We start from the raw sequence: 14,268 nt of genomic DNA, 5'->3' as shown, positions 1-14,268 counted from the left end.
AGGGAGAAGCAGGCTCTCCGCTGAGCAGGGAGCCCGAAGCGGGGCTTGATTCCAGGACCCCGGGATCATGACCAGAGGGGAAGGCAGTCGCTTAACCAACTGAGCCACCCAGGCGCCCTGTTCCCCATTTCTGGTCAGTGCATTCAAGTCAAGATACAACGGTGGGGTACACACGTGTAAGTGACCCAGCTAGCAAAAGTAAGTGACCCTTCTCCTCAGTGTAGTCATCTTATAAGTGGCAATGCTAAATCATTCATGACCTCACGTGCTGCTTTTAGCAAGCGGCTCCCTAATTGCTCCTGTTTTTGCATCGATTCTGCGCAGCGTGGAAAAGCGAGTCTCCAACTTGTTTGTGGATTTATTGACCACCGGGTCCCTCCTCGGCTTTCACCTTGCAGGCCTCGCCCTCTCTATTTTAGAGTCAGGCGCTGGGAACAACACCTGTTTCCTCCTCTCCAAGCATGGGCTGGACATTTTGACGGCATCCCTTTCAACCAACCCAGGTGTCGGTGTTTGTGTTTTCCAGTTCGCCATCCCTCCCCACCCCCCCTCCCCACGCATCCCTATTTCCGTGGCTGTGGGCCCCGGGGAGGAGAGAAATCCTCGTTCAGACACACCGGATCTCCAGCAAGCTACCTGCTTTGGAGAGCATCAGGCGGACGGCGCGGACCCACCTGCCTCCCAAAGTTTGGGGCGTGGAGGAGCCGGGACAAGTGGCGGGTGGCTATGGCTCAGCCGGGGGGTCCGGAGCAGACCCGGGAAGATGCCGCTGGGGACGGATTCACCGACGTCATCAAGAGTCGCGCTGGTAGGAGCTCGCTGTCTTGCTTTTTGGTGGGGGGGTATCCGGCGGATCCCGCTGCTCTCCGCCCAGGCTGTGCCCTGGAAGTTAGTACAGGGTTTCGGAAAGTTGTGGCGCTGAGCGGAGGAGCAGTAGGGGACTGTCACCGCGCCCCCGCGCGCGTGGGGAGGGCGGGGGACCACGCAGGGCGCGTGCGGGGGCGGAGGGGGTGCTGTTCTCCGGGAAGGCAGAAAGTCAAGTTTTCCTTTTGCGTCGAGTGGCTATTGGTGAGGGACTTTTGTCTCTTGTTTGTTTTTGAAAGAAAGCCGCCGGATATCGGTTTTATTATGAAGGGTAACTTGTTTTGAATTTTAAATGTAGAGGAAGGAACAGACCAACTTAAGGAAATACTGTCCTGGCTTTGAGGAGGGAGAGGAGGTGTGAAGAGGGCATGCCTTGTCAGGGTGTGGCCGAGTGGAGACTTAAGAAATCCGAGAAGTTTCATCTCCCTTCGTGTTTGTGCTAAGGGAGAATGTCAGAGGGGTGACAGGAAGGCTTGCGTGCCTGGAGCCTAACTGTACGAGTTGAAAACCAGTAAAGCAGCAGGAACGGAAAGTCTGAGGTTTTTTCGGGGCCCTCCATAGTGCGCTTCCCCCCTCCTCCCCCATGTGTAAATTTCATGTGTAAGGAATCTTCTGGTGGTTGGTAGTTTGGGCCTGCATATGCAAACGCTTGTAAACCAGGATAGGTGGGGAAAGCTGCAAATGGAAGCAGCTGTTAAGCTCTCCCAGCGGATGAAGTTTCAGCTGCTTGAATCTGCTGCTCTAGCCCTTGGAAATGCACCAGACTGTGGGCAGCAAAATAACAGGATCGTTCCAGATTTCTTTACATACTTTGCTGGATGCTGAAGAGGACGGAGTATAAAGTCACCGTCCAAGTGTATTGCTGAAGTGAGGTTAAAAGAAATCTCACAGTAGCAAACAGAAATGAGTAAGAAACACAGGAGTTGCGTGAGCTACAGACCAGCAAAGGGTTTAGAAGATTGTAGCGCAGGATTTCTCTTCCCAAGTAGTGTAAATTGGTAAGGACGCCTATAACTTAAAAAAGAATGGTGCCTCTTACAGTGCCTGGGACAAATAGTTCTTTCCCACTTTAAAACTCTACTTGCCTTCTTTTCCTCATCCAATTAATAACCTAAAAGGCTTCTCAGATTTTAAAGGGAAAAATGGTAAACTTTAAGTGCAATGTCGTTAATCATGCAGCACCTAGAATGACAGAATTGGCTGTAAGTAGTTACCCTAAAATAGTAGTTTGAAGAAATAGATTTGGTAGTTTCATACATTGTGTTAAAGTTACTGTTGTTTATGTTTTATTACATAGTAACTTGTTGCTGTAAGTATCTGAAATATGCAGAAGGATATTTACTATAAACCTGCTAAAGAGTACTATTTTGGAAAAAATGTATTAATTTAAGGATTAATTCTCCAAAGTAACTCTATGTTTCATTGTGCTTCTTCTACCCTTGTCAGCCTAAGAGAGAGGCAGAAAAAGATCTACATCTATTTTCTCAAAACTAGGTTCATGTGTTTTAAAAATGGCTTGTTCAACTCCATCTCTAAAGAAAATTCCATCTACTTTTATATAACTTTGGGTTCTATATTAGCCACTATGGTAGAGAGACACTTTTTTAAATGCAATGATTGATTTTATTTTTTACATTTGTGAAACTGAGCTTTTATTAGATCTGTAAGAAGTCTGGGTGGGGTGAGTTCTAGGTCCAACAGGTTATATAATTTTCAAAATTGGCCTTTATCTTTTTGATAGGTCCTTCCCTTTAAGGGGTTAGGGGGCTTTTATTAAATATAAAATAAAATTGACTTCGAATATTTTAATTTCTGTACCTTTATAAAACCAAGGTCTTAGTCTTGTAAGGTTTTTTTTTTTTTTAGGTTTTGATTTTGTTTTCTTAATTCTGAGGCATAAGGGGTGGCTGCTATTAATAAATGCTTTTTGTAGCCAATTGCTGTGCATTGGAAAGCATAATGTGGTGGGGCTAACTGTGATGCCAAACAAAGCAAACTGAAAACCTGTTACACTGGCAATATCTCTTTCCACCCCCCACCATTTCTCTATCATGAGTCAGTTTCTAGACCTAGTTGAATGGTAAGAGAAATTTTAGAGTGTGTTATTAAAATGCCTCAAAGGATATAAAAAAAAAGTTAACATAAGATGTTTAATTATATTTTTAGTGGCACTATTGGAGATTATTTCTTATACTGTAATAAGCAGAACTTTCTCTTAAAGATTGAGGACACAAACATGATTATAATAAACCTTTCAGGTTGATTTTATACAGTGGTCTGTGTTCGTGTGATGTGAAATCACAACAGTGTGGAAATTTCGCTATATCATTTATTATTTATTCCTATCACAACTGTATATTCTTCGCTTACTTGGCGATAAAGGCAATACTTTGATGTGATTATGGTTTACATACATGACCTCCGTATTCACAACGTGAGTATACACCTGAAGAGTCATATATCCTGGGTGAAAACTCTCTTGTTACAAAATGAGTAACACAAACCAGAGCTTTCATTCTTTCAGATAAGTTTCAGATATCTTAAAGGTAAAATCTCAGCATTTAAAGCATTTCGATACGGTATGTTTACAACTGTCTATTCCTGTTAGGATACCGCAAATAGGGGCACTTGATCTCCTACTGATTGGGTATGCCTCCCTGTAATTAGAAATAGCTCAATGTAACATAAACAGCCCCATGCTGTTAATCTTTTTAAACCAGATGTAAATTTAACTAGCCTTGATTTCTTTAATGACTTCTTTTGTTGTTTATATTCATTTGGCATCTCCTGGCATCTTTAGATGTTTTACTGGCACAGAATAATACATAAATAATTGAGTAAAGTGTACCTATGGATTTCTCTCATGAAAGATTTTTTAACCTCTTGAACCCTGAAGTACGGGTATTTTCTTCAGCAGTAAATTAGTTAAGCAGTTTTTGCTTTTTAAAAAAAGGTATAAAAAAAGATTATTCTTGGTCTGATCTTGGAGACTGCTACAAGATCATTCTAGTGACCCAATTTGCTTTGATAGATTCCGTATTTCATTCCAAATTCCAATTATGGAAGATTGTTCCATCAGAACTTTTGATATATTTGATTTTGTCTATCTCCAGTGGTTATAAGGAGACTACTGTACAGAATAATACATTAAAGTTAGGCTAAACAAGTATTTTAAAACACACTTGACTTATTTCTTTAGTATTTTAACTATCCCTATTAAAAACAAGAATACAATGTAATTGAACCTATGTTTTCAGTTTGAGTTAATGCTCTTAAATCATGCTCTTACATTGCTATGCTGTAAACGATTAGGTATTCTCAGGATAAACCAAGAATCAAATTAGACCAAGTTATTGGGGATTTTACTAAGAAATGAGAAGACCTGTTGAATAACCGTTCTTTCAGAACTACCAATTTCAACTGGGAATATTTTCTTGTTAGGCCATTTAGTAAGAAATCACTGTGGTAATGAAGCCTGTACTTTTCATCCCAGGAAAATTATATGCTTATATCATCCTAAAGGATTGGGGTAATTCACGGAACATGTTTGTACAAGACCTGTTGTGGTGCTTTAAAAAAGAAAAAAACAAAAAACTGGAGTGTTAAGATTTTGCTTTGCTTTACAAGAATGTACAAGGATTCTTCTCCAGGGAGACCTTGCTAAGGAAATTGTAGGGAGTACTTTCCATAGATAACAGCTACTAAAATACGTTGTACTAAACTGTAAGTTTTATTCTGTTTTAGGCAATTGGGTATGACAGCCTCCCTATTGCAAAAATAGACCCAAGGACTAGGAGACGAGATAACTTCGATTTTCCTTCTGAATTACAGATAGAGCCGTGGAAATTTTGTGGGAGCTGGAACATGTTTTCATGCAAGTTACTTAACATTATACCAATGTTGTTTTCAAATCTATTACATTTTCTCAGTATGATAGTGAATTAGATTCTATTCTTTCCACCAAGGAGGAAAATTAGAAATTTTCATATTGAATTAATGAGTGCATTTGGCTTGAGACTGAGGACAACTTCGAAGTTTCTACTTTAAGTTTTGCATAAAGTTGATAGCTGCTTCCAGTATAATAAATTTAGCCAATTTATCTTGACATTTAGTGATTCTGAGTTCTACCTTTCTCTGTGTCAAAAGTGTGTTCTCAGTTATAATGAAATTGAAAGTAACATTAATGAATTCTAATAGTTTTGTGAAAATGTAGTTAGAAGGGAAATGTGCGGTGATGTACTAGAGCTGGTTTGCCCTGGCTCTGGAGAGGCAGTCGGGTGACTCTCCTCCTATCTCCAAGTTCAGTGACCTCATGTTGGTCTCTTGAAATTACCCTGCTAGGATTATTTATGCCACAGAAATGAGCAAATGCTACTATTCAGGGATTTCTTCTTCTTGGAGAGCTAACTATTAATTATTTACTAGTATAACCCTGGAAATATTAATGAGAAGATAAATAACTTGAAAAAAATCCATTATGTTGAGGTTGTACATCCGTTAGATGTGCATTCCCGTGAAGGTAGCCGCATAACTAGCCATTAATACGTTTTATATGGCAAGATACTTGGCGGTTGGCTGCTTCTGGTTTGGGCTTGGCAGCTCCATGATTCCGGAGCTGGTGTCTCTGTGATGGCCTTGGCATTTTCTTTCTGATGACTCATTGACAGCTATTGTTCAGGCACGACCAGAAGAAAGAAAAAGAACTACCAGTGGGATCTCTTCCAGACTCCCTCCAACAGACTGCTGCTTAGGTCTCATGGCAAATACTGTATTACAGGACCATGCTTGGATGCAGCTCATGCTAAGACGGTGAATATTTGGCTTGTAGAGCCTCTACTGAATTTTGGGAAGGGGAGGGAAGTGGTGTTAGGATATTCAGTTAGGGGAATTGGTTTACTTTGTTTACTTCTGAACAGTTGGGGCTTTTGTCATAGTAACACAGAAAGTGACATTTAAACCCTCAGGTCTCCTTTTCATATGATCATAAATTTAAGTTAGGCTTGGGTCATGAGCTCTCACTCCTCATTGCCTTAAAACAGGTGAAGCCCATCATGGCCCATGGACTTAAAGATTTAATAGCCCTGACTCTGTCCCTAGTTTAGGGACATTAAGTCATCCTTTCAATTTTGATCTCCACTGAAACCTGACCTGTCTTATCCCATGAAACTGACATGCTATTTTGAGAATGGGCATAATTTTCCTGACAACAGCGGGCATATGCCCAAAGACAAGCACAGTATGTACATGGCAATGATATACGGCTATATTTTAATCCATAAAAGCTGATTGGAATGACCACTTGAGAACACCTTTAGGACCTCTGTTCTGCCATTATAGTAACTAAAAACTGGTTCACTTGGGAAGCATCTTTTGCTGTAAAATGCCCCCATCTGACCTGTCCCTTCTCCACACTACCCTGTTACTACTGCCCCTTCTAGTAACATCATTTGAAGTACCAAAGATGAGTTATCAGTTCTGAATTTGTATTATTTATGGTAGGGGAGTTCTTTTATCATCACCTGTCCTGAGGAATCATCTTGTCAAACCATCACAAAAATGAGTAGAAAATGGAAAAAAGACATTATTGTGGCTTGAATATATTTCAAATAAGATAGTTCTACGTGAATATATTTAAAGAAGTTCTTACTCAAAGCACATAGTAACAAGGATTAAATCTGTGGTAGGAGTTTGCAAAAGATTAAAGGGAAGCTGAATTTTAAGGAGCAAAAAGACAGGTAGTAGTGTGACCTGGTGGGGAAGTCACTGGAGAGCTATAATTACATGTTCTTCTTACCAAGGTAGAGAATATTAGTCAGGCTCTTCAGAAAACACAAGTGGGAATTATCATTCGTGCATGAGGAAATTTGGAGACAGCAGTAACCATGAAGTTCCTGGCTGTAATTCTCTATACTGAGCTATATAACTACCTAGAATTTTTTTTTTTTTTAATGTGAATGCCTGGGCCCCTCCTACAGAGCCTCTGATATATTTTGTTTGGCTGGTGTGGACATGGGTACTGAGTCTCTACCAGGAATTCTAGTAAGAATTCCTGTTTTGAAAAGTTTTGAAAAGCTCTCGCTTGTACTTCTTGTTTTCCTTTTTTTTTTCTTTTTTTTTTTTCATTTAATGGTGCAAAACACCAATGCTGATTTGACATGCATCCATATAAAACTTTTTCTCACAGATGCGTGAATCCAAAGGAACTGATGTAATCACTATGTGGAGCCTACTGTGTTAGTATTAGAGTATTTTCTTTTATACTCTAAAACACCTTTATTATGTTTGATGAGGTAGACTGACAAGAAGGCAGAGGTGCCCAAGGTCAGTGAAACCTTGAGCCAGTCAGGTCTGTCATGTGATGACTTCCGAACACAGTAGAACTTTGACGGTGCTCAAGAGCTTCTTGGTAGCCTGGCTGGAGCCAGCAGCTTGGAGCACCCGTGGCACTCTCTTGCTGGTCCAGGCTTCTGTGTTTTTTGTTTTTGTTTTCAACTTGGCTTTTGGTTTTTGCTAGATTGTGCAACTGTAGAAGATTTCTGTTTTTCTCATGATTGTATGTGAAAGGTCATTGGCAGTTCTCGATGATTTATGCCTACAAAAGTGGTCTGTACCCCTCCTCTAGGCACTCTGAAAATACCACCCCAAAATCTATTAAATCTATTGTGTTAACCTTAAAAATAAAACTGTCCGTTATTTTACCAGCAAAAATGGGTTTATTCGGCAATAACAGATTTTGTAGTTCGGGACATGCCTGCTAAGGTACAGCCATAGGCAAGTCCAGACGAAGCAGAGGAATGCTATTTTATGGGGAAGAGGGAGGCAGTTGGGATTGTTTAGAACAAAAGTCGAGTTGTTGAAAGGTAGCTGGTATCTTGTGGGAGATAGAATGTATATCTTTTCCCTGTTGGGGCCTCCAATTGATGATTCTTTCCTGCTGAGGATTCTTCTGTTGAGGCCTGTAAGTAATTGATAATTTTTCCTGTAATTGACCTTGATCGGTATGGTCCTCCCTTCTAGCCTTGGACTCTAGTGAAGTTTCCCTTTATTTTCACAATTGTGATAAAAATAAGAGCTAAGAGGACTCATGAGTTAGAAGAGTAGAGAATAACTTGCAGACTATGAGTTAGATACCTGAATTTGTAAGACCGTTGATAGCCTGAATAGTCATTCACACCGAAATGTGAAATAATTAACTTCATTCTTTTTCTTTCTAACATTGATCCTTCATTGCCCAAATTGGGATTTGGGATGGGAGCGGGTAGAAGAGAAGTGTTCTTAGTCACAGAGGTGACAAACTGGGAGGTAATAGGGAAAATTAAGCCCAAAGGTGTGTTTTGTTTGACATGTAGTGTCAAAAAAGGAGAGGAGATTCCCTAGAACATGGACCTATAATTCTTGAGAGCCCTGATACCCTCTGTAATACTGGAATACTATATAACACTATTCCTTATTCTGTTTCCTAAATCCTATTTCCTTTCGAACCCTAAGGCATTTTGGATTGTTTGACCAGGTTCAGAGCTTGGAAGCAGAATAGACATACTCTACCTTATTGTGATGCGGGAAGTTTGAGGAGAGAAGGAAGCTCTGTGGTAAAGGAGACTTTGATAAAAGTTAGGATTCTTATCTATGTAGGTAGTTTTAATGTAGTCAAAGAAAAATTGACTTGACTTTTTACATTGGTGTTAGGACTACACCAAAAAGAGAAGGGGGGTAGCTAGTTCTCCTCCTATTTCTTCGATTTCCTTCCTCTTTTAACCTTCTCCTTTCTTCCTTAAACCTCGTTGTCACTCCTCTCAGAAATAAAATTAGTGTTCTGAACACTGTAGGACAATTACGTAACGATATGAATGGACTTCTTTGGAATGGCTTCATCCCTTTGCCACAATTTTGTAGCATTAGGCCCGTGGGGAAGTATGTTCCAAGTTTCATTATGCCAATTTTCAATTCAATTTTCAGATATATCTTGTATAAATTTTGGACTGCTTGCACTTTATTTTACAACATAACTTCTATGTTTAAAAATTTTTGGCTCGTTTAAAATTAGGTTTGTGAGATGATACAAGGATGATCTGCTATGGTTATTACAAATATCCTGGACAGATAGCAGTCTCAATTCTCAACTGCAGTGGTTCTCAAACTTAAGTGTGTGTCAGAATTCTCTGGAGGGCTTAAAACACAGATCGATGTGCCTCACCTTCAGTTTTCTGATTGAGTAGTTGTAGAGTGAATTGTGAGAAGCGGCATTTCTCACAAGTTCCCAAGTGCTGCTGATCCTGCTGTTCTAAGGACTACACTTTGAGAAACGGTACTCTATTACAGAAGTTAGGAAGGAATTGGTGAGCAATCACTGGTTGGTTAAAAACACGAAGGAGTGAGAAATTCTTGGTTCTAGGAAACAAAGAACCGTACAGGACTGTTCAGAGCTTTTGGAGATGGAGTTGCTCCTACAGTATGCGTCCCTGTGACATGAAGATGAGTGGTTCTTTAATCCTAGCCGTTTAACCCCTATCTGAACACTGAAAGGAGAGGGCCAAGGCAGTTGAAATGACTGAAGACTTCTATAGACATGAGTATTTAACTGGAGCTTGATCATAAATTCTGTGTATCCTTTGTATATCTTCTCCTTTTAAATTACTATTTAAATCCAATAGAACTAATGTTATATGATGCATATGTGTGTCTATTTTATGTCACAGATGAACAGGTGATATTACAGATAGTTAAGTTCTTGGTTAAGCTGTTTGCCCAAACCAATGTTTTCCTTTGCTATTCTGCTTTGTCAGGAGTGTAGCAGAGCTTCCCTCTGCCCCAAATCCCTCAAGCACACACTCAGTCACTAAAGGTAGATAACTATAGAATGTATATTTAACACATCGTAAATTCTTGAAAAGAAGGATCACCAGCCAGAATTATTTGAACTAATATTTTGCTGTCTACCACAATATGCCATTTTTTTCTTCATTAAATTGTCCTCTATTGAATTTGAATAGTTTGTAAGCTTATACTTCTTGGAACATTTATTCCGTGTACTTTTAATACACTTTGATCAAATAAGTTTGGGGCACATAGGTTAAACAATGTTAGCAAATTTCTTAATGCTTCATTTCTGAGAAATTTTTTAGGCTTAAGTACATAATAGCAAATTCAAGAGAAGACTGAAGTTTTTCAAACTTATTTTATTGTGGACTTTTTTTTGAGAAGTTTTTTTGTGGATTGTTTCATGGAGCTTAATCTGGGAAATAGAAAGTAGAAAGTCTAAGTGTGTATGAATGAAAAGACATCAACTCAGGGATCGATTGGTTTATTCCAGCTGACTTGTCTATCTGGTTTGAAACCTCCTTGCCTTCTACACTACTCAGTGTTTTCTCTAGCAGGCTGTAAGGCCTTAGTCCCTGATGATAATCACCCCGCTTATAAGAGGGTCATCCTGATATTTTTTTAAATAGCATATAGTTTCTGTAATGATTTGTGGAGAATGTTCTAAAAATAACTGACAGAATATAGCCCAAATAAAAAAATCACCTAAGTAACCCTCATCTAAACTGTTAGCATTGATGTGTGTGCATTCATATATATTTACACATATATACATGAACATATATGTGTGTAGACACAAGGTATAATACTATATATGTGCATTCTATATTGACAGGATAAAAGTGATTTGTATTTATGATATGTGATATATAAGTAAGTGTGGTAAAACATGTGAGTGTAAACCTAACATGCATACTATTGTGTAATGATTTTGTCCATCAGTGTAATATAAACATATCACCCCATCATTATATTTTCTTTGATAATACCTGTTTCAATCAGATGTAGGTGGCATATTAGAGTCACCAAGGTGGGATCCAGAAAGGGCTACCAATGCTCCCAGAGTCTTTGAAACTACTGTGCAGTATATTGTGGGGAGAGTTGGAGGTGAGATCTCACATCCACCCATGAAAAGATGTTTTTCATAAAATGTGTCTCATAAATGTGGTTTCTACCCTTACTTGGTTACATAATTATGTGAATCATTTAAATCTTGTTAAAAGTTTGTTGCTGTTTCTAAAGGATAGACAAGGACTGGATTGATTCCTGGTCAGTCAGAAATACATATAGAAGGAAATATTCAGATAGATCTAGAAGACTGTGCAAAACAAAACTTTACTGGATGAGAAGAGGGAATATATACTGTCCTAGGGATGTGGCCTCAGAGAGACAGGGGAAAAAGTGAGTGCTGCAGTATGTGAAACAAGGGTATTGAACTGGAATAAGCATTGAGGGTGTAGATGCAGTAGTACGTGGGGCGGACTGAGAGAACTCAGTATGGACATGACACTACAGTGTTGGTCAAGTGATTGGAACCGGAGGGTACTTTGATCATTCCATACATTGTTTTAAAGATTTTATTTATTTGACAGAGACAGAGAGAGCACAGCAGGGGGAGCAGCAAGCAGAGGGAGAGGGAGAAGCAGGCTCCCCGCCGAGCAGGGAGCCCAACGCAGGGCTCGATCCCGGGACTCTGGGATCACGACCCGAGCCGAAGGCAGACGCCCAACAACTGAGCCACTCAGGCGCCCCCATTCCGTACATTTCAATAAGAAAGCAAAGTGAATTTGAGAATTGACCTGCAATGTAAAAAATAAAACAAATTCCATAGCTTTAATAGATACCTTGCTCCTGATAAAATAATTGTATTAAATCTATTCTCCTGTCTATATATTATGACATTAGAGATTCATTTTAAAATTAAGAAGCAGGCTTTGACAGTATTTGTCATGGCCTAAGTCATATATAATGTAAAATATGTTATTAGTTAACCTATATGAAGCACCAAAAAATCTCTAAATGTATTTTCTCAAATACATTTAGAAATGTATTTTCTCAAATTTATGCATGGCGAATTACTGAGGTCATATAACTATAGGTTTGGGAATAGGCTGGTTTTGAATCACAAATGGAACTCTCTTATGAAGAAAATTTCCAGAATGAACCCCATGAGAAATACATTATTAATTATAGCTAGTCAAATGTGAGAAATGCGTATTTTATTTCATAGAAATACTTGTTTTTGTTTTAAGATTTTATTTTACTTGAGAGAGCGAGAGAGAGAGAGCACATAAGCAGGGGGAGTGGGAGAGGGAGAAGCAGGCTCCCCACAGATCAGGGAGCCCGACTCGGGACTCAATCCTAGGACCCCAGGATCATGACCTGAGCTGAAGGCAGACGCTTAACAGACTGAGCCACCCAGGCACCCCAAAATTCATATTTTGTGATAGAGTAGCTATTCTCTAACACTTTGAGTCAATTACAGTTTGGTTCAGATTAATGGTCATATTACACATTCTTAAAGTTTTTGATTAAAATTCTAGTTATAAAACAATTTATTCACTGAATCAAAACAGGGTCAATATTTTTTTTAAAAAATTGATGGACATTTGAACAAATCAAGTTAAAAAGTAGTTAAAAATCTGTATCTTGGATGTACTTTAATTAGATACAGAGGGATAAGGCAGGGTCTGTTAATATATAGAATAAATCATGCTTTTATTGTGTGTTTTCTTCCCATTCCTAAGGACCAAAACTTAAATGTAACTGCCATTTGGTAGTAGTAATTATTTTTCAGAAAAAATAAATCAATATTTCTTTTTTTTTTAATATTTTGTTTATTTATTTGACAGAGAGAGACACAGTGAGAGAAGGAACACAAGCAGGGGCAGTGGGAGAGGGAGAATCAGGCTTCCCCGGGAGCAGGGAGCCTGATGTAGGGCTCCATCCCAGGACCCTGGGGTCATGACCTGAGCCAAAGGCAGACGCTTAACGACTGAGCCACCCAGGTGCCCCAATATTTCTAATTCACTCTCTTGCTATTTCCCTAATTTTTCATCCCTTCTAATATTAGACAATATTTACATTAAAATCAATGAGGAAATTGCATTCAAGATACTCATGGGAGCTTTCTAAGAAATGGAATAGAACTTTTATTTTTAATTAAACCAGATTTGTCTGTGAAAATCCTAAGTACTGATGGCTATAATTTTACCAGTATTTATGGAATATATAACAAAATAAACACATGATAAGAGTCCTTTGAAATATTCCCTTAAATGGACATTGTTATCAATTCAATGAATGTTTATTCTTGATAATTACTGCAATTGTAGATTTTTTTTTTCTTTTATCAGGGCAATTTTTTTTTTTTAATAAGAATAAAGATGCTCATCTGTTTTGTTTTCACTTAGGTCTGGAGGGTGCACAATAAGTTGTGGGCTTACTTAAATCACATGCTCATACAATTAGATGCTTATATCAGTCTTATGGTGAGAGTTGATTTGCTGAGTAGGCTGATTAAACCCCAGTGATATCAATTAACTAGGGAAATTTGAAGTCTCCCTTCTTATCCCCACCAACTCCCCACAAAGAAATGCTGTTTCCTCTACATCCCTTAAAAAAAACAAAAAACAACCCCCCCCCAAAAAAACCTATCGTATCTTGTCATTGGTTCCGAATTGTTACTTCCATATTCCTGCTTTTCCATGCTTTTCCCTATCTTACTCCTTTCACATAATTTTTACTCCTTTAAACGCTCTCTAAAATACTAGTGGAGTGTCTTTTATTTCTTAGTGGAATTTTGTTTGAGTTTAGAGGTCATGTATAGAGGAACAGAATGGCATGGCATTAAAGCCAAAATAACATCGAGGTTTCATTACATACTGCTTTATAACCTCAATAAATAGGACACCTACTGAACATTCACAGTATGCCTCTTAGCAAACGGAGAGCAGCATTCCCGAGGTGATGCATAACTAACTCCAAACTAGGAATCAGGAAATCTGGCAGGTCTGTGTTCTAATTTGGCTCTACTGTTCAAATAACTGATTTTTAGCTAGTATCTGAAGCATGCCATTCTCATCTCTAAATGAGTATGGTATGCCCAAAGATGAAAGAAAATCTTTGGGAGCCTGGGTGAGATAGGTATGGGCAAAGGAAATGGGAAATACATGTTTTAGATCTATTTTTGAGGAGTATACTCAAAAGTCTTTTACTATGAAGAGTGCATGTTTAAAGAAAACAAATTATAAACCACTTTTCCTGAATTCCTGCAAACACACACACACACACACACACACACACACACACACACTTGAGAAGTCAATCTGCTATAGGCTGTGCTTTTATCATGCTGGCACCATCCATTCCCTTTTGATGAAGCAACATGTAACTATTTTGTCTTTCAAAGTCCTTACAGGCAGTCTGATTGAAAGGAAGGCCAGTCGTCGTGGATCAAACTTTGGGTCACCCTGTAGAGTCGAGTCAGAAAAGTATGAAAGTGTTTCACCTATTATGTTTTTAGGTTTTCATTTTGAGGGGAAAAATGCTAACTATGAAGGGATTCAGGAAATACTTTCTATTTTG

The 14,268-nt window shown here is 38.8% G+C and overlaps 1 protein-coding gene across 9 annotated transcripts in view; it reads left to right on the top strand.

Annotated features, from left to right (window-relative positions):
* The first annotated feature begins 578 nt into the window (after positions 1–578).
* The window catches only part of DMD (dystrophin), a 2,446,616-nt gene continuing 2,432,926 nt past the window's right edge, over positions 579–14,268 (top strand). For all 9 annotated transcript variants that reach the window (XM_032426633.1, XM_032426634.1, XM_032426635.1 and 6 more), the window contains exon 1: positions 579–808. In XM_032426633.1, coding sequence (XP_032282524.1) covers positions 727–808 — 82 coding nt within the window. In that variant the 5' untranslated portion in view covers positions 579–726. The remainder of the gene's footprint in view (positions 809–14,268) is intronic.

This window comes from Phoca vitulina, unplaced genomic scaffold, assembly GCF_004348235.1.
Source record: "Phoca vitulina isolate PV1807 unplaced genomic scaffold, GSC_HSeal_1.0 scaffold35, whole genome shotgun sequence".
Classification (NCBI taxonomy): domain Eukaryota; kingdom Metazoa; phylum Chordata; class Mammalia; order Carnivora; family Phocidae; genus Phoca; species Phoca vitulina.
Note: the sequence above shows the minus strand (reverse complement) of the source record. Positions and strands in the feature narration are given on the sequence as shown.